A 27,243-nucleotide genomic window follows, 5' to 3' on the forward strand; every position below is an offset into this window, starting at 1 on the left:
TAAATGGCTGACAAACCAACCACCTGCTCTGCCTTCTGCTGCCACGTCCCCTGCTGTCCCCAGTCACCTGGGTTCCGGGAGGCAGTCAGTGTAGACACGAACACTGCTGTGACATGCCCCATCACCCCAGTTGCCCAGGAGACCACGCCCTTTCTATGAAGCAGCCGTCCCATTGAAAGTTAAAACCAACACATCACTTTCTGTTTCCAACATCACACATCAGGCCAGAGATGAGAAACAGAGAGGTGTGCAGAACAATCAGATTTATGTAATTACACTTCATCAACAATATTGTTGACAATAAAAATGAAGACCTTCTAGGTGTTCAGGAGCCCTCATCCTTCCTTTTTTTTTTAATCTAAAAACTGACAGGTTTCCAGTCAAGATGGTGGTATAGGTAAACACAGCTGACCTCCTCACACAACCACATCAAAATTACAACTTAATTATAGAACAACCAGCACTCAGAATGTCAGAAATCGAGTTGAATGGAAGTCTGATAACTATGGAATTAAAGAAACCATATCCATCTAGCTGGCAGGAGACACAGAGATGCAGAACAGGCTGATCCCACATCCCATGTGGTGGATAAAAATTCAGAAGGGATATTCCAGGACCGAGGAGTCCCATCCCCACACTGGGCCCCCAGCCCAGGTTTCAGTGCCTGGAAGATAAGTCCCTATAACTTCTGGCTGCAAAAACCAGCAGGGACTGAGTTGGTGGAAGAAACTTCTGGAGTCCCAAGCAGTTCCTCTTAAAGAAACCACACATGGACTTACTCAGATTTACTCCTTCTGAGCTCCAACACTGGGGTAGCAGCTTGCAAGGCACCAGTAGCATACAGGGAGGAACTGAAGTATCTGGCGTCAAGGCGAGAGCTGGGGGACAGCTTTCTCCCAGACAGAAAGGCAGGGAGAGACCACTGTCCCTTTTCTGAACCCTCCCCCAACAGAGCTACAGAGCCAGCAGGTGGGTGCCATATCTGAGACTCCATCACCTGGCAACCACAGTTTGCCCTGCTCTGAAGATCCCAAAACTCCATCCTACCCAACTTATGGGCCCACACAAGCTGTTAAAAGAGACTTTTCTGTATGAATGGCTGGTCTTGGCTCATGCTTCACAACTTCATAAATGCTCTCAAACAAGCAACAGCTGGCTACAGTGAGGCCCCAGCCCCTGTATTTCTTGCTAAGCGGCCCCTGTGTGGCACAAGCAGCAGCTACCCTAGGTTCACAGCTTGGTTTCACCTGGGAATCTCCAAGCCCAACACAAGTAGCAGCCATCTCAGACTGCTTTATAGCCCAGGCAGGGTGACCCAGGCAAAACACAGCTTGGGGCTGACTTTGACCTGCACCACCCAGGAAATCTCAGAGTCACAGGTCCCCTGTGCACCCAGTGGACAACTATAGATCATATAGGAGCACCACCACCATGCCCCTGCACAGCTGGTCCTCCATGGACAGCAGAGGTTGGTGGTCAGTGGTCACAGCCAGTCCTTGGAGCTGACTGGCCTGGGTAAATTCTTCCCATTGACCTGCCAACAGCAATGAAGGCTCAACTACAAGAGTAGGGTTTACTCAGCCCACACCTCACATTCCCAGCTTGGTAAGAGGGGAGGCTGTGCCACTGGACCCTACAGAATACCTACTATATTAGGCCACACTACCAAGGCAGGAAGTCATAGCAGCTTTACCTAATACATAGAAACAAACACAAGGAGGCTGCCAAAATGAGGAGACAAAGAAACATGGCCCAAATGAAAGAACAGATCAAAACTCCAGAAAAAGAACTAAACAAAAGGGAATAAGCAATCTATCAGATGCAGAGTTCAAAACACTGGTTATAAGGATGCTCAAGGAATTTAGTGAGGACCTTAACAGCATAAAAAAAGATCCAGTCAGAAACAAAGGATTCATTAATTGAAAAAAAAAGAACAATTTACAGGCAAACAACAGTAGAGTGGATGAAGCCAAGAATCAAATCAATGATTTGGAACATAAAGAAGCAAAAAACAATAGAACAAGAAGAAGAAAGAATCCAAAAAAGTGAGGATAGCATAAGTAGCCTCTGGGACAACTTCAAGTATTCCAACATTTATATCATAGGGGTGCCAGAAGAAGAGAAATAGCAAGAAATTGGAAGTCCATTTGAAAAAATAATGAAAGAACACTTCCCTAATTTGAAGAAGGAAATAGACAGGCAAGTCCCATGAGGCACAGAGTCCCAAACAAGATGGATGCAAAGAGGCCCACTCCAAGACACATAATTAAAATGCCAAAGGTTAAAGACAAAGAGAGAATCTTAAAAGCAGTAAGAGAAAAGACGTTAGTTACCTACAGAAGAGTTCCCGTAAGACCATCAGCTGATTTCTCAAAAGAAACTTTGCCGGCTAGAAGGGACTGGCAAGAAATATTCGAAGTCATGAAAAACAGGGATGTATAGCCAAGATTGTCCTACCCAGCAAAGATATCATTTAGAATCAAAGGGCAAGTAAAGAGCTTCCCAGACAAGGAAAAAACTAAAGGAGTTCATCATCACCAAACCATTATTATATGAAATGTCAAAGGGACTTATTTAAGAAAAGGAAAAAGATCAGAACTACCTACAAAAGAATAAAATGGCAATAAATATATCTATCAACAACTGAATCTAAAGAACAAACTAAGCAAACAAGAAGAACAGAGACAGAATCATGGACATGGAGAGTGTTTTGATGGATGCCAGATGGGAAGGGGGAGAGGGAGAATGGGCGAAGATGTGAGGAGATTAAGAAGTACAAATAGGTAGTTACAGAATAACCATGGGGATGTAAAGTACAGGTATAGGAAATAGAGCAGCCGAAGAACTTATTCACATGACCCATGGACATGAACAATTGTGGGGGGGGTTGCCTGAGGGAGTAGAAGGGGGCAAAGGGAAAATACTGGGACAACTGTAATAGCATAATCATTAAAATATAATTAAAAATAAATATAAATAAAAGCTGAGATTTAGGACCTCATTTGCTCAAGAAAATATCATTCCTTCAATCACATGATCATGAATGGTGGGTGTATCTATAAATTTTTTAAAAACTGGATTCTGTTCATAAGGGAATAGATATCTAAACTTCACTTTTATTGACTATGTCATTTCTCTAATTAGCTGTCATTTGTATAATACACAAGTTAAAGGGTATACATCTATATATTTACAAACCCTTTCCCTAAACTCTCCGAATAATTTATGAAGCACATAAAAACTAGTTTTCTTTCTTTTGCTTTATAAGTCTGTTTCTTCTTTTCCATTTCATTAGGAGATGTATTTCCAATAAATTTTAACTTTAAGTTCAATGTTTATCAGATGTTTTAATATTTAGGTGTATCTGATCAACTATTTATATAGAGGAAATGTTATGTCAATTAATAATTAACAGGGTTAAGATAGGAGAACTTTTTTAAGTTACAGACATACATCATAGGAAATATAAAAAAGAAATGCAATTTATATACATATTTTTGTTGTATGAGTAAGCAGAAAAAGTTTTATAATCATAAGCATGGTTGGGATAAAATTATGTCATTGGAGAGTAACATGAATATGATTTTAATGAGAAAGAAGAAGAATACATAATTTTAATATTAAAGAAGACCATGCCAAAGTACTTTTATTTATTTTTATTTATTTATTTTTTTATTCAGTTACAATTGTCTGCATTTTCTCCCCATCCAAATGGGACTAAATCACAGCAATACTTAGAGTCAGGGTATATTTTTAAAAGAATGATGTGACCATTTTAGTTTAAAATGTCACTACTTACAATATATTATAAGTTATATTCTGTGCATCTATGTAAAGTGATAGAAATAGTCCTATGTCATACCTTACCATGTTCAAGGATATACAAAGTTTTTCAAAATTATTGTCTGGGATTATAAACAAAAACAACTGAAGAGCACCAAACTACTTGAGTAAGCATTAACCTCAAAATATTATACTTACAAAAATAGCTATTCTCTATACTAAGATTGTTCCTTACACCCATCCATGGAGTCTCTAATCCTAAATCAGTAATTTTTTTAAAGTATACTATAGTAGAGAAGAAATACACTGAAAATGTACTGCTCTAGGCAAAAAACTAAACCTTATAATCATTTTAAATCTATTTTAGTTTTAAAATAGATTTAAAATGATTATAAGGTTTAGTTTTTTAAAAAATAGCTCAAAATGACACTTATTATCAATATTGCATTTATTTAAAGGAACTAAAAGTCAACCTCTGAACAGCTTTTTGAAATCACCAGATAAAAATACAGACACATATAAATTCTTATTTCTCTAATGAATACAAAGCGACTTCATATTACCGTCCGTACTGCTGACGCAGCTGTTAAGTTATTTGTGAGTAAACAGCAGCTGCCACTAATGATCTAGAGCTCTGGCCCCCTTCCAAGTTCCCTCTGTTTCGCCTGTGCTTTCAGAAGGTTCAATCCAGAGCCTGCCAGACCTGAAACACTCAACAGGCTTGTGCCTCCAGACCCACCTCACGGCCCCAGCAGCATTTTGTGTCAGGAGATGCACAGACCGGGTCTGACGCTGTTACAAAGCCAACAAGGCTAAAGACAAAAGCAGGTTACCTACCACCTGGAGAGTTGAGGTTGATAAAGGATAACTAAGGGAGGCAGGAGGAGGGGTGGCATGGAGGGAGGGGAGGGAAACTCTCCACTCCAGGGCTTCATTTGCTGGTCTGTGGCAGCCCTTCGCATGACCAGTTCACACACAGCACATCAGGAGTACTAGAAACGTCTTACACACTTAGGCCACATTCAGACACTCTACTCACGCGACTCGCAGAGTCTCCAGTCTCCACAGGGACCGCGCGTGCACAGATACGGCTCCACCTTCATAATGAACAGTCCTGTCAAAAAAAAAAGCCTGATTTTAATATATGTCATTCCTTTTCGAGCTAATTAAAAGGGAAAACCAATGGAAAGCTTTGGATAAACACTTACAAGTCATATTTTTTGGAGGAGACAAGAGAGCCGGAAATAAAAATAACCAAACACTGAGAGTGATCAACATCAGTCTGCCCTAAATGAACACTCGATGTAAACACACCCATCATTCCCCACCCCCACCCCATTCGTCCCCTTGCCATCGCCCCCTCCATTTCTGCCACCCATGGTGGAGGATACACTCAGCTTACTCACTTAAATCAGGCTCATAAAAGTACTCAGCTACGTCTTTAGGTATAGGTTAATATATTATTTTTAAACACATTCATATAATTATTTGCAGCTCTAAATTTTGTTCTAGATACTTAAAACATTTTAAAGGAATATGAGAAAGCATTTTTAATATTTTAGTATAACAATCTGAAAATATGATAAAAGACAGAAAAGTATAAAAATAACCAAAACATAAAGAAGAAATCACACACACACACACAAAGGAAAATTTATTTGAATGTTCATCACACAGACCCCAAATTCCAAAGCCCTCATCATAATCATTTGCTAGTGACACAAAGTAATTATTCACATTATCAGAATGGACCTCAGTGCCACCCACACGGCCGTCTGAGGAAACTGGAGTCTCTGCAGGGTGGCTCCCTCCCCCAGTCTCCCCGTCTGCTGCTCCACCAGACCCTTCTCCTTCACACAACCTTGTGCCCTCAACACTACAACACGTAAGGCCGGACCTTCCTCTCTGGCTCACCGCCTCTTAGAGCCCCAATCCTGCTTCCAGACTCACTCTTGCATGAAGCAGATGCCACTGCAACCATCAGTGACCTCATCCCCAACCCCAGTGGGCTTTTTTCAACACTGTGGAAACCCCTCCTGTCGCAGCAGTTTGTCTGACACCAGTCCCACCTGCTCTTCTTCTTACCGACTTAGGTGTTCCTCCTCATCCTGTTCTTATTGCGGACTGCCCAAACGTGCAGGAAAGTAGAGAGAACGTTACGATGACCCCCACACAGCTGGCACGCCGCTCCAACAACCACCAACACAGGGCCAGTCCTGTGTCTCCTAGAACCTCTGGCTACCCCTCCCCATACAACCGGAAACTATGGATGTAATGTGTTTTCATGGAATATCCATTCAGTGATCCAACTTTCCCAAGTATCTCAAAAATGTCGTTTGCTGTTGCTTTTTGAATTTGAGATCCAAACAAGACGCACAAACTGGTCAGATGTCACAAATTTCTTCTAGTCTAGCACAGTACTCGCTTCCTCTCTTTTGTTTTCCCTTCTTGAGATTTATTTGTTGAGAAAGTTGGTGTCACCCATCCTGGAGCACTTTCTACACTGCGGATTTTGCTGACAACCTGCTCACAGCACGTTTAACTTGAACCTCTAAATCATCAGTTAGATCTAGCAGTGTAGAAGCTTGTTCAAGCTGAAGTCTGATTTTTGGGCAAGTTCAGAGGTTGGTGTCCTGTCTTCCTGTTCCTTCACCTCAGGAGGTAAAATGACTACTTTCCGTCTTTGCTGTTAAAGCTGTTCAGTAGGTTCAGGCCCATCCTGATCTGTCCATCACGACCTGAGGGTTTTAGCTGCATCAATGGCCGGTGACCGTGACTTTCAACCATGGCTGTGAATATAACCACATGCACGGCTTTTAGAAATTCCATGTTGTGGCCTCGTCATGACCAAGTCTGGAGGCAGAGTTGGTGACCGCTCCCCAGCTGGTCAGAGTGTGGAGCCCATCTGGAAAGCTGTGGTCCATCTGCGTCTCAGCGGCACCCTGCTGTCCTCCTCTGCTGTGCGCCAGAGGGTGGCCGCCACATCCCTCACCTGCACCACTAAATGCCAGCAGAAGCAATCCCTGTCCCACACCCCAGTTGTGAAACCAAAATAGTTTCCAGGCATTCCCAAATGTCTCCTGGGGGACAAAGCCACCCTCAGTGTCAAGCGCTGCTACAGAGATTCTCAGTCTTCAGTGAGAGTCAGACTCACCCCGAGGTTCCTGGTTTAGTGGGACTGGGTGAGGCCCACGCACTGGTGTTTCTAACTCGTCCCCCTGCAAGGCTGACGTGGCCGTTCCATGGGGCCAGAACCACTGTTTCATTAGGGCCGGGATTCTTAGCCTGGGTTGTATGTTAGAATTAGCTGGAGAACCTTCACACCACCAACGCACAGACAGTTAACAGACCAAGAAACCAGAATCTCTGGGCGTATACTAGAAAAATAATGAATGACAAAGTACAGATGCAATGTTTGCACAAGTGTGTGTACATATAAAGGTACACACACACACAAATAGAGATGTTTAAGTCAATCAGATCTTGTACTTGGCCACAAAGAAAATTTTATCAGGTTCTTTTATTTATTTTTTTAATCCTCGCCTAACGATGTTTTTTTCATTGCTCTCCATGAGAGAGGAAGGCAGAGAGAGGAACATCAATGCAAAGGAGAGGCACCAATTGGAAAGACAGAGAAACATCAACTGATTGCCTCCTATAAACACCCAGACTGGGGATCGAACCCGCAACCTAGGTATGTGCCCTAACCAGGAATCAAACCCTCAACCCTTCGGTCACGGAACACCACTCCAACCAACTGAGCCACACCAGCCAGGGCTGTCAAATTCTTTAAGAAGTAAAGATATTTACTCACCACATTTCCTGATCATAATCAAGAAAATCTGGAAATAGATACAAAAAAGACAAAAAAAATAACAACTTGGAAAATTAAGAAACTCTCCTAAGTGATTCATGGATCAGAGAGGAAATAGAAATTAGACCTGGTCTAGAATACAACGAAGAGTAAGAACACTTCATAACCATCCTTGATTCACGGAGCAACTTTGAAAAGTTTTAGCCTGAAATCCCTTAGTTATTAAAGAAGAAATAATGAAAACAAAGGAACTAAAGAGCTGTCTGAAGAGAATAAAAAGAACAAAATGAACCAAGAGAAAATAAAAAGAGGAAGAGAGTCTCTGATGTGTTAAATAAGATAAAGAAGATATAGGAAAGCAGATGACGTACGTTTTTCTGTACAAAATAAATCATTTTAAATCCAGCACCTATACATGGGGTTTGTACGTACACATGCAGAAGTATCATCAGTCTGAAGATGGAGAAAGTTGTCGAATCACAAACACCAAGCTCTTAATCTTAATTATATGGGGAAAGGTACATAGGAATTAACCTTGAAAACAAAGTAAAATGGATTCTAAGATACAAATAGCATAAATACATGTTTATGTAAAATTGTATATATTATACATAATAAAGTATAAGGAGAATTACTCAAATGCTTTACTCACTGTCATAAGTTTTCCTTTATTGATTGAATTTGACAATGTTCCTTTATTATTTATATAAGTAGAAATGTAATATTTTTAATTTAGGGGTAAATATTTAAAAACAAAGATATAAAGTTAAAAGTTGGATCCCCCTTCCTACCTGAAATATTTTTAGTTTTATTGGGTTGACTTTCTTGAATATTTGTCCCCCGAGAGGGACTTCTGCCTTTAATCATTTCTCTTTATGGTTTTAAGCTGCTCCCATGGCAGGGGCGGAGCAGCTGATGACTAGGCACAACTCTTTGTCGGGACTGGGGAATCTGCTGTCACACAGGGTCCCCGTGTAAACACGTGGCGGGTGCAGAAGGACATCAACAGTAGACTCATCACGGCTTCATGGGCCACTTCAGACTGGAAACGGGCATCACAAGACCACCACCCCCAGTATCAGACTCTCGGTCCTCCACAAACGGCACGAAGGGCATTCAGACACACATGGAAATCGGCCCAGCTAGAGAGGCCCCTTTCCCAGGAAGGGACTGTCCGTTTTCCCTGCCACCTGTCTCCAGTATAAAGCCCAAGTCCAGGAAAACAAATATTTAAAGACCAACTAATTTACCAAATAGTCTTAAAGACCAAATTTAAAGTCACAGAACTAAGCAATCATCTTCACAGCAAGTGCCTTTACCAACAGGACAACTCAGAAGGAAGTCAGATTCGCTAAGGAATCAGAAACCAGCAGCTTCGAGCTTGTCATCCCAGGAGACTTCAATGCGAACAGCAGAAAACACGCCAAAATTCAAGCGGAGGCCCACCGACATGAAGACACAGGCACCTGTGCAGGTAACTAGATATTCCCATTATTTGTAAGAAAAATGTGTAAAGTATCGCCCAGCTATAAATCAGAAACAGTCAAAGTCACCATAATTTCACCGAAAGGAGTCTTACAAAGCTGCACACTTCAGAACCAAGTGTGTGCCTTGTTCAGCACGCCGTGACAATCCCAGGCTCCCAGCCCTAATTTACGTCCATGTGACTCATCACCGGGTACAACAATACACCTCATTACAGGGCTGGTATTTCAGGCTGATCACGCGGAACTGCCTGAAGAGGCCCCTTCAGGTTTTCCTTTTAACAAGGACAATTCTCCCTATTATGCCATCACCTCCACTCTTCAGGAGTATTATGGTATTGTCCACTGAAAGAAAAGCAGTGAGCTCTTTTTGTATTTTTGACCACAAAGTACAATTTAAGTCTTATTCCAATTGTTAAACCACTTATTTCTCAGGATAAAGAGGCCCCTTGACGGCCAGGAGAGCCCATCTTCAGAACCTGTGGCCCAGAAAAAGCAGCACTAGCAGACTGAGAAAAGCTCGAGCACTTACAAGCACTTCACAGCCAGACCGTTTGCCAGATATTGGCATAGATTTTTTTTAAAGATTTATTTATTTATTTTTAGAGAGGGGAAGGGAGGGAGAAAGAGAAGGAAAGAAACATCAATGTGTGGTTGCCTCTCACGTGCCCCCTACTGGGGACCTGGCCTGCAACCCAGGCATGTGCCCTAGACTGGGAATCAACTGTCAACCCTTTGGTTCGCAGTCTGGCGCTCAATTCACTGAGCCACACCAGCCAGGGCTATTGGCACAGATCTTAAGAAACTTTACAGGATACACAATTCCAATCTGTGGACCTCAGCACAGAATCACAAAATAATTTATAATAATCTGATGCTAGAACGGGCAGCCTCCATCCACAAGGACCCCACCTCCTTGCATGTGAAGCCAATGGGTACCTTCACTGGGGGGCATCACAGATATGAGCTCACAGTTTGCTGGGATGGAAAAGATACTAAGTCACTCTCACATTTCATGGTTTATTAATTTCCTGAAGACATCACTTCCTCATATAGACTTGTGCAAAGTTACTTAACTTCTGGGTGCCTCGTTTCCTCACAGGTAAACAAAGCCAATTTCCACTGGGTTCCGGTGAGGGAGGATGGAGGACTCAGCCCATGTGACCACCTGGAAGAGCCTTCAGGGAAAATATTGGCTCAGTGGGTGGATGATGATGGTGGGGGTGTTATGTTCCATCTTTCCAGACGGGAAGTTAAAGATGGATGTTGTTCATTGAACTTGTTTATCATCAAAGGTATAGGTAGTGCTAACTTATAAAATTGCTTGGGACAACCAAGCAGGAAATGAAGCCACAACTGAGACCACCTCCTCGCTAGCCTCTTCTTAGGATGCTGGCCTGCTTCCAGCATGTTGTCAGCCACGGTTTACACATTCTTTTTGCTTCCAGTGATTCCATGCAACAAATAAAGTGAGTATTTTATTTTTCTCTGTAGTCTTAAAGTTCACATACAAATCACGCAATCATGGAGGCTGACAAGTCCCAAGTCTGCAGGTGGCAAGCTGCAGACCCAGGAGAACTGGCAGGTGATGTCCAGTCCAACGAGTGACACCAGGTTCCAGACTCGAAACAGCCGACGTTTCAGTGCCAATCCAAAGGCAGACAACAACCGAGGTCTCAGCACAAAGGCAGCACAAAGCAGGGGGAGTCCCTCTGACTCATGGAAGAGGCAGCTGCTCAATCCACTCCAGCTTTCAACTGATGAGATGAGGCCCACCCACACCAGGAAGGGCAATTGGCTCTACCAGTCTATCAATTTCAATGTTAAATTTATCCACAAACACCCTCACAAAAATACCCAAACTAATGTTTGATCAAGTACCTGGGCACCCCGCAGCCCAATCAAGTTGATACACAAAATTAAACATTACAATAAGTAATCATTAGGAAGTTGACTTTATCCAGCTAGAATATTTCTAAACATGAAATTATATTCACATTGTGATTCATTATTTTTCCCTCCCAAGATAATTTTAGATACATTCAGTGTATTTCAGAGCACTTAGCTCATACCCAAAAAACTTCAGTTTGATCAATGAAGTATAAGAAACACAATTTTATATCTAAATTACGAAAAGAATCATGAGGTTATTTTCAGTCTACCTGCGTTTCCTCAACATAAGGAAGTGTAAAGGAGTGCATATACAAAGGTGGAACCCCAAAATTCAGAATTATCTTCTGGAGGGCGGGCCCCTTATAGGACAGGTTTCCCCCACTTGGTGAATGTTCTAGGAACCCACATGGGTCAGTGTACCAGCAGGCATTGTTGTGAGAGGCTGTGTTCAACTTCAGTGAATTTCTTTTAAAGACTCAATGCATTTGTCCATTTCACGATAGGTGATTTACAAGGGCACCTGCCAACACCAAGCTGAGTGTTTAGCCATTTCTGACCAAAAACAGCATGATCTCTATGCCCTACCTTCCCTATTCACCCAATCTCACCCACAGCAACTATTTTTTTAATTTCCCTGGATATAAATAGTCCTCAGAGGAAAATATTTTGCTGATGTGGAAAAAGTGAAACAAAAAATGACAGAAGTACTAAAAGGCATCAAAATCAACGAGTTCAAAAATTGTTTTGAGCAGTGGGAAAAAGTCTCAATAGGCGTATTGCATCAGATGGAGGCATATTGCACCTCCACGTCAAGGTGACTGAAGTTTAAACATGAAATAATAAATACACAATTTTTTACAAATAAATTCTGGGTTTTTTGGGTCCCCCATATTACTTTAAAACTGAATAGATGGCAGGTTGATTATCACCACAGTACCACTGACTCCAGTTCTTCCCAGTGACTTTAAAGTAGGGAGGGACATTGCGACTGGAGTTCTAGTGTTTCATGCATTCTGGCTTCCTGGAGAGAGGACAGAATATGTAACAAATGCTAAACACCAAACAGAGCACAACAGTAAGAAAAGGTGATTTAGTCAGTCACATCAAATTCTGGCACTGAATCAACCACAGAGGTTAAAATCAGAAAGGAGGGGCTTGCCAGACTCTGGAGATTGCCTTGCCAATGTGAACGTGTATGGCATGCTCATGTAGAATTCAATATGGAAGAAAACAGCTTTATCAATGTATTTTAGTTACGGTAATGCAAGGCAATAACATAGTATCAGAATTATTCATTTTTCCTAAAGTAATGTTTAATGAATGCATCATGGATGACAGAATATGTTTTTATACTTACAATCAGTGTTTTTTGAAATCTCAATAAAATAGGTTATGAAAGTCATAATTGGTATCCACAGAATCTTCACCATTTTTTATCTCAAAAGAAATGTTTGGCATCAATATATGTAGCAAATATGATTATTTTTATACACATAAGATTATTCATTAAAATACCACTGAACATCCATAAAATCCATCACAGCAGCAGGCTAAAGAATAAAAATCATAATATCCTATCAGTAAATGCAAAAGCATTCGACCACATCCAACATCCATTCATGATAAACTCAGAAAACTGGGGACAGAGGGGAACGTCCTCAGCTAGACAGAGACTACCTACAAAACCCTACAGTTCACACAGTACTTCCCAGTGGGAGGCCAGTGCTTCCCCTCCAAGACGAGCTGGTCCATGTCAGCTTCGCGGGCTCCACGGGTCCAAGCCCCTTCCTAACGTGCCTGTTCTCTGCTGGGTCCTGTGCTACCGTATGGTCATTTCTACTGCGGCCCCAGTCCCTCTGTCCCCTCCTCAGTCCCTCAGTCACTTCGATCCCCTAGAAAGAAGAGGCTCGGACTTCTGCTGGGGCTCAGGGGCCTTCCCTGGGCTGTAACTTGAAGCCAGGTGCTCTCAGTAGAGAGACTCTTCGCCACAGGTGGGGGACTCACTTGCAAGTCGTTCTATACTCATGCCGGTGGGGAAGCTGACCGCAGTAGGCGGTTTTCTTCTCCTCCCCAAACTACAGGCAGCTGATCTTTCAGCATAATGATACAAGGGGGGGGGCCCACAGCCCTCTGTGTCAGCCAGAGTGGTCCACAATGCAGGGCCCATTGTTCTTCCACAGCCCACAGGTTCCTGCCTCACTCGGTCTCGCTCAAAGTGTAGAATGGCGAGCGTGTTTCTATAGCCTAACTTTTCAAAGGGTGGTGATTGGCCTCTCCCTGGCGAACATCCTCTCTTCCTGAATGCGGTGTTGTTGAGACCTAACCGACGGCCAGTTCCATAATGACGGACTGCCCTAGTCATTTCTACACCCAGCACACACCCAAATCCCTGCAGCACACAAGCCCCCCAGGGCCTTAGAGGTCTGAATTCCAGTAACTGGAAAGCAGACCCAGGACTAGACGGTCATTTCAGAGTGAAATGCCAGGAGTTCCAGTTACACATTTCACGCTAGCGTTTCTGCTCCCGCCACCGCCTTCCCTGTCTGTGCCGGCTACAGTGTCTGTGGCCCAGCTGAGCCTCAGGCAGGTGCCAAAGTCGCCATCGGACCTGACGGTGACTGCCAGAACAGGAAGGCCGGCCCAGTGGGGCAGAGCAGCACCGTGTGTTCTCCCAGGGCAGACTGTGCAGCAACATTGCTCTTGGAGTCGCTGCGTAGCCAGACAGGTGTGTCTTGAGATGACACGCCTGTATAAGGTGTAAACGAGCCGTCCTGAATTGAAACCATTAATGTCCTCAATATGGAGAGACTCCTGTACATAGGACTAGATGGAAAAATGGCAAAATACAGCTTGTTACTTTCACTTCCCACTCCCTGCAGAATACAATTCATCCACAAAGGCATTTAGAAATTAAAAATAAGAGAAAGGTCTTTTTATCCCAAAAGATGTTGTTCGTATCTAGATTAAGTTAAATACCTAGCTCTGGACAAGTAAAAATACTCTTAAATTTTCAGAGAAAATAGATGAGATTTTTTCTATTCTTAACGTTGATTGCTGATCCACTATCTTTTTCAATTCACTCACTTTAAATGCATCAAATACCTCGGTTGTTTTTCATTTCTACTGGTACTCCTGGGAATATTTCCAATCCTTTGCCTTCAGACTTGTCATACCTTCTTGCCCGGCCATCCCTGAGAGTGTGGCCCCTGCAGAGTCCCACTGCTCGATGAGACAGGGCTAAGGCAGGGGCTGAGGCAGGGGCTGAGGCAGGGCCAGGGCATCTGCTCTCAGTGGGCATCAAGTTTTGGGAGAAGAGTGAATCTCCCTCAAGGCAGAAGAGGCAAAGAAGAGAAAATCGCTCTCCTTTATGTCCTGTTTCCATCAAAATCACTCTGCAGCCCTGGCTGGTGCAGCTGAGTGGACTGAGTGCAGGTCGGCAAACCAAAGGGTTGCTGGTTCGATTCCCAGTCAGGGCACATGCCTGGGTTGTGTGCCAGGTCCCCAGTAGCAGGTGTGTGAGAGGCAACCACACATTGATGTTTCTCTCCCTCTCTTCTTCCCTTCCCCTCTCTCTAAAAATAAATACATATATAAAATCTTTAAAAAAATACTCAGCAAATCCATCCCATTCCCAGACCCAGGCCAAAAAGGTATAGAGATGGCCTGGCAGGGACCTAGGTGGTCGAGGAGGAAAAGAAGCCTTGGGTGCTGAGGTCATCCTTGACAGCCCTGGAGCTTCCTTCTAGGCAGGGACTAAGCACACTTGAATTCTTCAGGGATGTTAGTCATCACATCACATTCCCAGATGCAAATCATGCATCTCTCTAAGCCAGATTGAGACAGTTAAGTCATTAATCAAACCCACCTCATGCCTTATCAGTTATTTACAAGTAAAACTCATTAAATCATCACCATATTAAAAGGGACACAACGGCAAAAAATATTTTCCTGCATACATTCGGCAGAAGCCTGCTGAGTCACATTCTCGACAGTCTCAAATGCAGCATTTATTCCCAGACATTGCCGGAAATGGTGACTTAACTGCCCTGCATTTGAAAGTTATAAGACAGCAAGTTCATGCCAAGTACCACCTAATGAGCTGCAGAAGAGAACCGGCTCTCCCTTCTGACTGCCCCCACCTCTCTCCCTCTCCCTCTCTCTCAAACACACCTGCAAACAGGAACACTCTCTGCTTCCTTCTCTCATTGTTCTCCGTAGCTCCTCTCAGCACCTACCACCATCTTATCAATATCACCTGTGTGCGTTTATAAATAAGCACATCTGGGCTTGTACCGTCCCCCTGTCTCCTCTAGAAGGTAAACTCTTTGAAGAACAAAACTGTCTTTCTTTTTATCTGCTACTGTAATTGAGGCACCCAGGACATGCTAGTCATGTCGCAATTTTTTATTGAATGAATAAAACTACTTAGGAGCTATATAGCAAAATCTGTTTTAACATACAAATAATGCTTCTCAAAAAATGTTTTCCTAACACTGGTTTCCAAGTCACAGGTACTGAATAACAACTCTGAATAATATTGCCCTAATTTATTCATTTTAAAATTTATTAACAGTATGGCATCCTTAATTCAGATGGTGCACGTTTAATCCATGAGTATGTATGCACACTTCATCAGTCATACAACAAAGGATGGAAGTGATAAGACACAATCCAGAGACAGAATGTAGAACAGAAGAGACTCCCCAGATAAGATATTTCATCCTTAAAATGAAAACTGATAATCAAATTCCAAGCCTCCAGAATGAAAGCTTATTCATCTTTTTTCTTTTTCAATTACAGTTGGCAAACAATGTTACATTAGCTTCAGCTGTACCGCACAGTGGTTAACAGTAACATCATCATTCAAGAAGTGGCCTCCCCACTGGCACTGCACGTAGTAGTTACAGTAGTACCGACTGTATTCCCTGTGCTGCACTTTGCATCCCTGAGGCTGTTCTGTGACTACCGATTTGTGCTTCGTACCTCTGCGCCCTTTTCCACCCAGTCTGCCAGGCCCTACCCATCTGGTAGCCATCAGTTTGAAAGTGTATTTTTCAAGCAATAATTAGAACAATGTGTTGCATCTGGCAAGCGCTAGAACCTCTCTCCCCCTGACCCACCCTCTCTCACTGCCTAATGAGGGAGAGAACTGAGAAACCCCAATTCTACAGTTACTGCCCGACTGTTCACGCTTCTGTAGACTGTGTCTACTGTAGCGTGAGTAGACTGTGTCTACTGTGTCTTCTGTAGACTGTAGACTACTTTTGTTGTTGTTTGGCAAGTTGTCTGCCAGTGATTTCACAGCCCTACATCTTTCCAGGAAAAATCTCAAGAAACTTGAAACAATAGAAGTGCTGTATTCCAGGAGCATTTAACCCATAAAAGGAATATGAGCAGGAAGCGTAGGGAAAACTGTGCTATTTTGTAGGCGTCATTCTCCCATCTAATTCCATTTAATTACAACATACGTGCTCTTCATTGGAACAGTGTTTCTGGTACTTGCGTGAGAGAGCAAAGGCAACACATGCACACAGAACCACAATGTAAGGGGGAAGCTGGAGACAACCCACTTGTGTCTGCCGGTGTAGAACCCACTGTCCAAGCGCAGTTGCAATTGCTACAGTTATGTACACTCAGTAACTGTTGACGGAATGGGACCTGGCAGATTGACAGACACAGCAGCGAGGACAACATGTTCCTAAATTGCTCAAGGGTCACTCTGACCATCTCCTTACCAGTTCACCACCTCTCACAACAAACCTGAATCAACTTCAGTATTTCACTTCAAGAACAGGATGCTATCCATGAGGACAGCCAGATCATGTTACAGCAAAGAGCGATGAGGAAAAAGAAATCTCACGTATTTCTGTGGAGCTGGTCCAGCTTACAAACCAGTGTCCAAAAGTCAAACTGTTTTACTCCTTAGAATAAACCAAGCGCATGTTAGGCTGTCCTCCTGTGTCTCCCCGCAGACAGGCTCCTGTCCCGTAAAGACAGCCGGCCCACAGATGGCGCAGTCCCATCCCACCCTGGCCCTGGAGCCACCCGGAGCCACCACTGCCCCTGGGTGAGGACAGAAGGGGCCAGAAACATCTCCACGCAATGACAGTGACAAGATTTGAAATAATGAAGTGTTCTGTACATGTAAAAATAAAGGAGTTATTTTTATCTACATGTACAGATAATGGCTCGATCTCACCATGCAACCAAGACAAGTACAACCCTTCTTTCTAGAGAACATCTGGGGGCCCTGCAGCCCACTGCTGCCGTTCCCACCCTCCAGGCAACATCCGACAGCCATGTTGATCTAATTTCACCCTTGCAAATGTAACAGGGTGCAGCCAAGGGGGGCAAATAGGAATTTGTAATGGGGTCCAGAACTCAAGGTGTCCAGGAAATATTAGAAAAATATATATAGGATGTCCTCACCCCCACAAGCCTGAGCTGGGGGAAAGGACACATTGAGCAGGGCCATTCAGAGCTGTTTTGTACAGCAACAGCTGTGTAGCTAACCTCTGGCACGGTCATTTAACATACCTATAATCTTTAACTGGTTTCCTTGGTATGTTAAATAGCTGTGGCCATGCTTTGAGCCAGGGAGCTGGGAGTGACTTCCACTCCAGATGTAACTGGGAAGCAACTCCCCCTGGTTACAGGGCCTGCGTGAGAGCTTGGAGATGATTGGCTCCGTGCCATGGGGCCACACCTGCCCAGACTTACTATGGCAGCCCAGTAAAGCTGGAAGAATAGGGAATGCTGGCAGGTGTAACTGATTGTAGCAGGAGTCGGAAAGGGGACTGCAGAGGAAGACTGGTGCTGGGATTTAAACCCAGGTGTGTCAGCCATACCTGGGAGAGGACCATGCGGTTTTGGGGGAGAGGGGAGAGGACACACAGCTTTGGTGGAGTAGGGGGAGAGAACCACGCTGCTTTGGCAGAGTGGGGACCCCATGGCGGCAACACAGCTGATGGTGCCGGGAGCCTGAATCACGGACTTCTACTTCTTTTCCTGAGATACGGTACCCCAGACTGGGCAGAGGGAGAAGGAAGGACTGTGTGCATCTGTGGGTATTCTCAAGGACTTTAGTATTTTAGTGAAGACATTAAGTCATTTACTTGAAGTCTGTATAACTTTTAAATAAATAATTCCTTTTCTTTTCACCAGTCTCTGGCATTGACAGACATCTTTCCTCTGGCAGTGTGCAAGGCAAACCTAGTAGGTCAGGGGGGGACCCCAGAGAGAAAGGGGGGTCCTTTCCGTAATAGTATATCGTCCAACCCCCCAGGTCTGTTCTGTAACACAAACATGCAGTACAGAACGAAGGGTGCAGGAAGGGGTTCCTATGACATCCCCACCCAGGAAGAGCTGCAACACATGAACCTCTCAATGTGACCGAGAAATTATCAACATCACATCAAGAACAATACCGCAGGGGCCGACTTCAACGTGTATGTGATGGGAGAGTAGGTACAGAACAACATTAAAACGTTTGCAACCCCCTGGTTTTCTCTGCAGTGACAGCCAGCCAGCCATCTGCAGAGCTAAGGGGAGTGTGCTCGGAAGGTGGGCGTGCAGGGACAAGCCGGCTACGCACAGACGCTCGGAGGTCAGACAGGCGGGCACCTGCGGGCCCTGCCAGCGAGCTCAGGTGAGCAGTCTGGGATCTGACACGGTATATTCTTATTTGAAAGTGAAAGCATCCAACTATTAAAACTATGCTCACCCATCCCTGGATCCCGCACCTGAGCAAGAGTGGGAGCCCTGCTCACCACAGAAGCACCCGAGGCTTGCTCATATGTAGTCAGTGTCTCTCCCCGGCACCTCTGCTCTCCCGGGACACCACCCACATGCCCGGGGTGCCTCCAATTTTTCCACATCTGACTAAAGACCGCCCTTATGTCTAAATAGTAACAACAACAATAAAAGTGTGTTGATCTCTTCGTAAGCATCAAGCATGTCACAAGCATATTCTCACTGAATGTTCAAAACACCCATGTGGAGCAGCCACTGCTGGGTACACGTCTGCACTTTACAGAACGGAAAAGGGCATTTACAGAAACTAAGTCACCAGCGTACGGTGCACAACTGGCCTTTGCCTTCACTACAAGCCTCCATTTGTCTGCAGAAAGCGAAGAGGGTCAAGACCACTCCATCTATAGGAGTCACTTACACGTCGCAGGCTGTGGTGCGCTCTGTCCCCATCTGCATGCACCATCACGGCACCCACCACAGTGGCTCCCCTCCTCTGCTCCCAGCATGGACCACCCAGTCATTCTGAGTCCTGTGGACTTCTCGCCTGCCCACGTCCTACTGCCAGCGTCCTCCTCTCTGCTTGGGCCGTCCAAGGCTTTGCAGCCTTTTTGAAGCAATGCCAGATTGATACGCTTGCCCCAATTTCAGCTCATCTGTCCCATCCTGTCCATGCTTCCCCATGCACCCAAGATCAAGATCCAACCCCAGCTCCGTCTGAGTCCAAGACTCAAACACTCCGGTTTCCTACATGACGCTCCAAGGGCCTCTTTGCTCACCACATCCAAACGCCCTTTGTCCCAGCATGCCCACCTCCTCCAGCCTTCAGCCTCACCTCCTGCATGCGCCAGAGCCTCTGGCAGCCCTGGATCAGATGCCGGCTCCCACAGCCCACACGTCGCGAATCCCTACACCAAGCCACATCTGTCTGGCCTCACCTGTCCCTGCTCCAGGCCCCACTGCACTCCAGAGGCTCATTCTTCTGTTTGGAATTAATTCCTCAAACCATCTGCCTTCTCAACTTGCTCTCATCTTTTACACAAACGCTGTCCACACCCCCAGCACCTGCTTCCTAACCTGCTGAAAGCAGCATTTTCAGTTCCAAGACTTTTCCAGGTGCTGCGTTCCAGGCTTGTCCGCAGGGTGACTCAAGTCCCCAGACCTCAGGGACCTTTCCCAGGTGAGCAGCTAGCTAATGACTATTAACTTCCCAAATGGTCCCTGTGTATTTCTTTAAGTTACGCAAAGAAATATTTATTAAATAAGTTACCTAAATGTGATGTTAATATTATGAGAAACATCCCCAAAACTTAAAGACACATAATAAATCGTCCAGACAATGCCTTCTCCCACAGCGACCTCTTACTTACGTAATAAACTTACCATGTTCATCCATGAGTTCACGCGGCAAAGCAGAGCATTCAAACCATCCCAGATACTGTTCTGTTTTTGAATTAGTTGTGCACTTTCCCCAACAATCCAGACTACATCACCCTTGGCCTAAAGCCAAACACTAACGAGAGAGGTACAATAACCATGTAGAATATTAGGAAAAATGGTCAGTTCTATGACCTATGGCTGCAAATGGGAGGTGACAGAAAAACATCCTACACTCTTGTGTAAGTTGAGAACTCTGATCTTGAATCTGAACTCAAGACTAAATGTTCCAGAAAGAGAGTTAATCAAAACTAAGGAACATCAACTGAAGCTTTAAGTAGTTTGTTTAATGTGTTCACTCATCCAACTCAGTTTATTCAAATTCAAGCCTTCTTAGTGTGCTTTAATTTTTTTTCAGCAATTCTACTGATAGGTAATAAAAACATAACATGAGGAAAAAGTTCTAAGCAGGCCAACAAATGAGTACTCAGGGGACAGATGACGTCAGTGCCCCCTTTATACTATGCCAATGGCCTGAACAGACACACCCTTAGTTTAAAAATTGCATCAAGGGGAGGAAACGCAAGGCTGGGGGCGCAGGGCTCATCACCCACCTCCGCTGCTCCTCCCCGTGCTCTCCCGAGGGAACAGTGAGGCACTCGTCCAAGTGTCCGTGCAGCAGCCTGAGGACGTCCCCACCGATCAGATACCCTGTGGGGGTTGAAACATGTCACATGTGAACCATCACAGTTGCCGGAATGATCACTGGGCCCCACCCTCTGTTTTCATGGGCAGAGAGACAGGCGTCTAGTGAGGCTTCAGGCCCAATCTCAGGGGTGGAGGGGGCCGCCTGCCTGCTGCCTCAGGGCCCTGAGCCCCGAGCCCCAGTTAGTGACCTTCCCACTGAAAACAGCCCCTCCGCCCCTGTAAACCCCATGAAACACAGGTGCGTGGCTAGGCTCAGGGTTGAGCGTGCACAGGCGGCGGTAATCAGAACAAACCCTGATGCATAAGCATTGCTGTGACTTAGCTCCGAGTCGCCTACCCTGGAGATGGCAGATCTCTTTCTTCTTATCTTAAATATAAATTTCTTTTCTAAATTAGGTAATATAATTTATTGTTTATTCTACCACAGTTGTCCCAATTTCTTTTTTTCCCCTTTTGGTCCCCTCCACCCAGCCCACCCCTCTCACCCAGCCGCTCCCCTCTCTGCTGTTCCTGTCCACGAGTCATTCATACAGGTTCTTGGACTAATCCCTTCCCCTTCCTTCCACCACTCCCCTTTCCCTCCTCCTCTCCTAGAGCTATCAGTCTGTTCCACGTTCCCGTGTCTCTGGTTCTATTTCCTCATTAGTTTATTTTGTTCATTAGATTCCAGTTATAGGTGAGGTTATGATATTTGTCTTTCGCCAACTGGTTTATCTCACTTAGCATAATAGTCTCCAGTTCCATCCCTGCTGTCAGAAAGGTAGGACTTCCTTTTTTCCTTCAGCTGTGTAGCTCTCCATTGTGCGGGAAATCCTGACAGGAGCCTAACTGAGCAATACCCTGGGGCCAAAACACTGGAGAAAGTAACCCCTAGAAAGCTAGCACATAAAACACACACCAGTTTAAAAGCTAACAATAGCATAAAGATAAGGAAAGCGAAGTCCTAACACAAACTTCACTTTTATTTTTTTTAATTAATTTATTTATTTTTATTCAGTTACAATTGTCTGCATTTTCTCCCCTTCCCGCCACCCCACCCCAGCCAGTCCCACCTCCCTCCCCCACCTCTACCCTCCCCCTTGATTTTGTCCTTGTGTCCTTTATAGTAGCTCCTATAGACCCCCCTCCCCACTACCCCCTCCCCACTCCCCTGTGGCAATTGTTAATGTTCTTAATTTCAATGCTTCACTTTTAAATACCAATCTGCCCGAGGGTCTTAAACGTCAGCACCTACATAACAATGTTTTAACACAAAAGCTCTCACTAACAGTCAGCTCATTATCACACTTCTGGAGATGACCTTCAGCCCTGCATCAAGAACAAACCTTTTCTCTGGAGGGGAGGATTTACCTTGGGCCGCTTCACTTCCTGAGCTGATTGGGGCCACGCTCCAGAGAGTCTGCTGGAAAGCCGCATCCACGTGGAAGCTGCTGCCACCATAGGACAGGTGCTGCGGGGGAGGAAAGGAGGCCTCACTGCGGCGCCCGCACTCGCCGCTCACGTGCTTCTGCGCACTCAACCCAGCACCACAGCCTGGAGCTGTGCGCCCAGACCGTCACCCAGAAATGAAGAGACTCACAGAAAAAAGCCAGAGTCTCTGTTTGACTCTGGGTTTTCTCCACCTTCATTCTCAGAGTTATCATTAACATAATCCACTAATCAGAAAACACACAAATTAATATACTAAAATAAATTTATTCATCAAGATAGACCATTTTTTAAGCCTTATGAATGGACAAAGTTGTACGGCTAGTGGGTACTTACCACTGAAATTATAACAACTTTTGCATGTATCACACTGTGATTTTTTTGACAGTGAAATAGGTTAAGTCACAGGACCCATGTCCCAGTTTTACCAGGTCCTTTAAGAATTTTATCTGCAATTTGACACAATGGCCATTAGATGGTGACGTTTCCCAATAGGTACCTAAAACCTGACCATTTTCTCCAAAATTCGTATATTACAAATTTCAAATTTTCCTTCTTAAAAATAAAAATGTATTAAAATAGCACTTTTAATATCTTTTAGACCCATAATATATGAGTTCTCAAATAATAAAGAATAACAAAATTATGGAACTGCTCTAGAATTTTACAGCCAAATGCCTCAATTATTTTGCCAATCATGCCCTGGCTGGCTCTAGCAGTTCAGACATGGAACAAGCACCTGTGTTCTTGGGGTCATTTCAGTGGCCATCCCCAATATTCTCGCCATGATTCTGTGATATTTTCCAATACCAAAGACAGCCTGTGCTTTCAAAGACTGGAACTGTCCCTGAACATTCCCAGAAACCAGACGCCCCAGGGGGGTGAGGAGCATCCGTAGCCTGGCGTCACCCCACAGTGAACTCCACAGGCCTCGAGACACCCCAGGGGCCTCTTCCACCTAAAGGTGCCACTCTCCAGTCATCAGCAAAGCAGGTGTTTCACTGTCTTTCTCTTCAAAACAAAAGCAAAAGTATTTTTGACATCTTACCAATAATTTTTCCAATCAGCAAGACTAAAGTTTAGCAGCTGACTGACCAGCCTTAGCTATAACCTGCTTTGACCAGCCTCCTAACCAGCTACCTGCCTTTTTATCACCTCACCACATCCTTAAGTATAATGCCAGCTGAGACTCCTGGACTGTTAAAATTCTCTATTTACAAATAAATCCCATGCTTCTGTTTCCACAAACCTTCACAGCTATCATCACACAGTGGGACTTGGTGTATCTTTCTCTCTCCATCGCGTGAGCTTCTGACACAGCTTCACAGCCTAGCAATGTTATTCAATGAACAAGGATGCCCAGAAACCAAAATCTTTAAAGGCGAAGCAGCATAAACCTAAAGAAACATTTTACGTTGCTCCACAAATGCACCTATTTTAATGACCTGAGCCAAAGTAACAGCACACACAGAAAACTTTCTGTACAATTGTATGGCTCTCACCAGACCATGAACAGGTAGGGGGCCGAAACACCAACACTTAAATTTTTAGTTTTGACGTGTTATGACAAATAAATAGATAATCTTCACTTGTTCATTCATCATGGTTCATTGAATACCCCATGTATAAGGCATTTGGGCTAAATATGAATAGAACACCCTCTGCACCCCAGGGGTGCTTGGAATCTAGAAGGGAAAGTGATACCCACAAAATGCTACAACTCAGTATTAGTGAGCGGTAGGTGAATTGTAATCAAAGCGCTACAGGAGTTGAGAAAAGAGAAAACTTCAGCCAGCCGACCTGGGACAGAGGTCCTGGCACTGGGGCTGGAGGGCAGGTGGCATTTCCACAGGTGAGATGGGGTTTCATGGGGATGAGGGCTTGGGGAGCCAGTAGGGTAGACCTGGGCCTCACCTTTATACACTTAGATATGTTGTCCCCAAATACATCTGCACATATGTCAGAGTTGGGTGTGTGTATTAATAATGTTAACTTGCTAAGTGTAAATATTTAAAACATATCAAAATTGTTGTAGAACCAATTTGGAGATGTTAGTTTTTAATTCACCAGAAACTTCGTCATTGGAAGTGGCCTGGGCCTCACTGGCCTTCTGAGGGGTTCTGACAAGGGGACGGATATGACAAAGAGAAGGTGCACCCAAAGGGCAGAGATACAGGAACAACAGGGTGGCGGGGACTGGCCTTGGGCTTGCGGCACATGCTGACAGACAGTAAGGGAGGGCCTGCCGGCGAGGCGGTGGCACATCAAGGGCCCTATACTTTGGGCAGCGAAAAAGACAGTAAGTGGGATAGAACCATAAAAGCCTAAAGATTTCAGCCTGTGGGAGAAAGTCCAAAAGTGTCTTTAAGAACATATTACACCATGCAATTCTAAGCAATGTCCACTCTTCTCAAGAGAACAACATTCTCTAGGCATAATGATTTTAAATGTTTCTATTTAGTTCTCATGCTTAAGCAGCAAAGGGAACTCTGAGTCAGAACAAGGTCAGGTTAGGTCTGTCAAGTTAGGTCGGAATGTAGTTAAAGGGAACAAAAGCAAAAATAAGTAAAAGGGACTACATCAAACTAAAAAGCTCTGAACAGCAAAGGAAACCATCGACGAAATGAAAGGCAACCTACAGAATGGGAAAATACATTTGCAAATCATACATTCAATAAGAGGTTTATATCCAAGACATTAAAGTACTCCATACAACTCAAGAGCAAAAAAAAAATGATGATGATAATCCAATTTAAAATGGGTAAAAGAAACCTAAATACACATTTTTCCAAAGACGACATACAAATGGCCAACAAGTTACATGAAAAGATGCTCAGCATCACTCAGCACCAGGGAAATGCAAATCAAAGCCACAAGGTATCACCTCACACCTGTCAGAGTTGCTGTCATCAATAAATCGACAAACCACCGGTGCTGGTGAGCATGTGGAGAAAAGGGAGTCCCTGTGTACTGTTGGTGGGATTGGAAATTGGTGCAGCCACTGTGGAAAACAGCATGGAGTTACCTCAAAAATTTAAAAATAGAACTACTGTAGGATCCAGCAATTCCACTTGCAGGGGTTTATCCAAAGAAAACAAAAACACTCATTCAGGGAAACATGTGTGCCCCGTGTACACTGCCTCATTCTTACAGAAAGCCTTTGAAGCAACAGCAACTGGTTCCAAAGGAATTACTTTTCCTCTTGGACATTGCTGAAAGAAGAGTAAAGATCTCATTTCATGTGAGAATACAAAACAGCGAGATGAGAAGAGACACCTTCTGGATGAGAGGTTCACAGCCATTTTCAGTGATACACCCTTTACTCCAGGTAACTGGGGGCAGAGTCTGGGCATAGAAGCAGCAGAGCGGAACAAGTGGAGGAGGTGCCTGGGGCCCTGAGCCCAGCCCAGCAGGGCGCCCACTCCCCTGCGCCAGACTCCGCCCCAGGACAGAACCCAGACCAGCTGCTTAAATCAGTTCCAATCAGGGCAGCACCCAACAGAGGCGAGCTCACAATTAGATCTTTAACCACCGCTGTCAGTGCAGGAAAACCGGATCAGGATTCAGTAGACACTAACACCCGAAAAGTTAAAAGTCAGTGACTGAGAATGTTCATTTTCAGTACTCAGTTTTAACTAATTTACTTATTTTTAACCATTCAGCACTTCTCAGAATGGGCACCTCGCTCTCACAGACAGAACTTCATTTGAAATCAGCTGTAGAACCCTCTGCTCCTTCCTTCCGGACCTTCTCTTTTCTTTTGCCTAAACGTCTGCAGTTTCCTCAAACACCCTTAACCAGCATAGATCTCCCATGTAAATAGTGACTGCAACTTACTAAGCATTATGAATCCTTGTGCCGTTCACAGAGCTGAGTCTTACTTGGTTGGAAGCATTTCATCCTTTTACCTCCCTGTGAGCTAGGTCCTCTACTAGCCTGTGCAGATGAGAAAACTGAGGCCCCTCGAGGCTCCATGATATGTGGGCTCACACCAAGTGGGGGGCCTGTGGGAGACCTTGATGGGGGCAGTGGGGACACCGGCTACATGAGCCCGCCAGGCGAAACAGCAGCACATTCTATTTCTGACTTTGTTTCAATTACTGTCCGCTGTGATCTCACGACATTTTACAGCACCCCTTTTTATATCTATCCAATTACTTTTCAACCTCAAAATAAAAACTATGCTTTGCCAGTCACTGCTGTTCCACCCACAGGAGCAGTCTGGTATGAAGGAACAGGTGCCTTGGACAAGGTACTGAAGGCCACCTGCACCCCACAGCTCAGGCCACTGGACGCATCGGAACCACCACCAAGTGGTCTTAAGCTGTTCACCCACAGACTCTTAAACACAGAAATGAGGCTGATGGAAATAAATAGTTTCTAAATAATAATAATATTTTACATTGGCATCTTTCACCCTTCCATTGATTTCAATCTGCAAACTGCTGCATATGACTCTTCTTTAGCAAAAATACAATTCACTAAAGAAGTTTAATTAAGTATATACTGGCCTCACCACAACATTAAAAACACCTTCAATGATTATACATAAACTTTTCTTCATTCTCCCATTTCCAGCCCCTACCCTTTGAAACAATGCAATGTCAATGAAAGACTTCAACTTTTTAAGATTTCATCTATTTCTCCTTTCTTGACATGGCAAGTATTTCTCACGTAAGAATTTGCTTTCATCAGTGTCCAAATCAGGAGCCGCAGCCACACTAAATGCAGCCCTCGCACTGGCTGCAGAGTAGAGCCTGTGGAATCCTCAGTCCCTGAAGAGCGGGCATGTAGAGCTTCAACAACATGACCCAGGAGCAGGCACCAGCCCGGCTGGGAGCACGCCATCCAGGGCGCACAGGGCACACAGGGCGCACAGGGCGCCAGCCAGCGTACATGGGCGGGTGAGCAGCACTTCCACATGCCACTTCCCCTCCCTATCTGGGGAGTCACTTCCATCTCATCAAATGGAGACACACGCTTGTTTCCAAGCAATGTTCCGGATGA

General features: G+C 44.5%; 1 protein-coding gene across 7 annotated transcripts in view; it reads right to left on the reverse strand.

Moving 5' to 3' along the window:
- RYR2 (ryanodine receptor 2) overlaps positions 1-27,243 on the reverse strand; it is a 522,347-nt gene that overhangs the window by 285,066 nt on the left and 210,038 nt on the right. For all 7 annotated transcript variants that reach the window (XM_071219601.1, XM_071219596.1, XM_071219600.1 and 4 more), the window contains exons 9-11: positions 22,159-22,258; positions 20,715-20,811; positions 4,823-4,897 (exon numbers count right to left, since the gene is read on the reverse strand). In XM_071219601.1, coding sequence (XP_071075702.1) covers positions 4,823-4,897; positions 20,715-20,811; positions 22,159-22,258 — 272 coding nt within the window. The remainder of the gene's footprint in view (positions 1-4,822; positions 4,898-20,714; positions 20,812-22,158; positions 22,259-27,243) is intronic.

This window comes from Desmodus rotundus, chromosome 10 (genome assembly GCF_022682495.2).
Source record: "Desmodus rotundus isolate HL8 chromosome 10, HLdesRot8A.1, whole genome shotgun sequence".
In the NCBI taxonomy this organism is placed as follows: domain Eukaryota; kingdom Metazoa; phylum Chordata; class Mammalia; order Chiroptera; family Phyllostomidae; genus Desmodus; species Desmodus rotundus.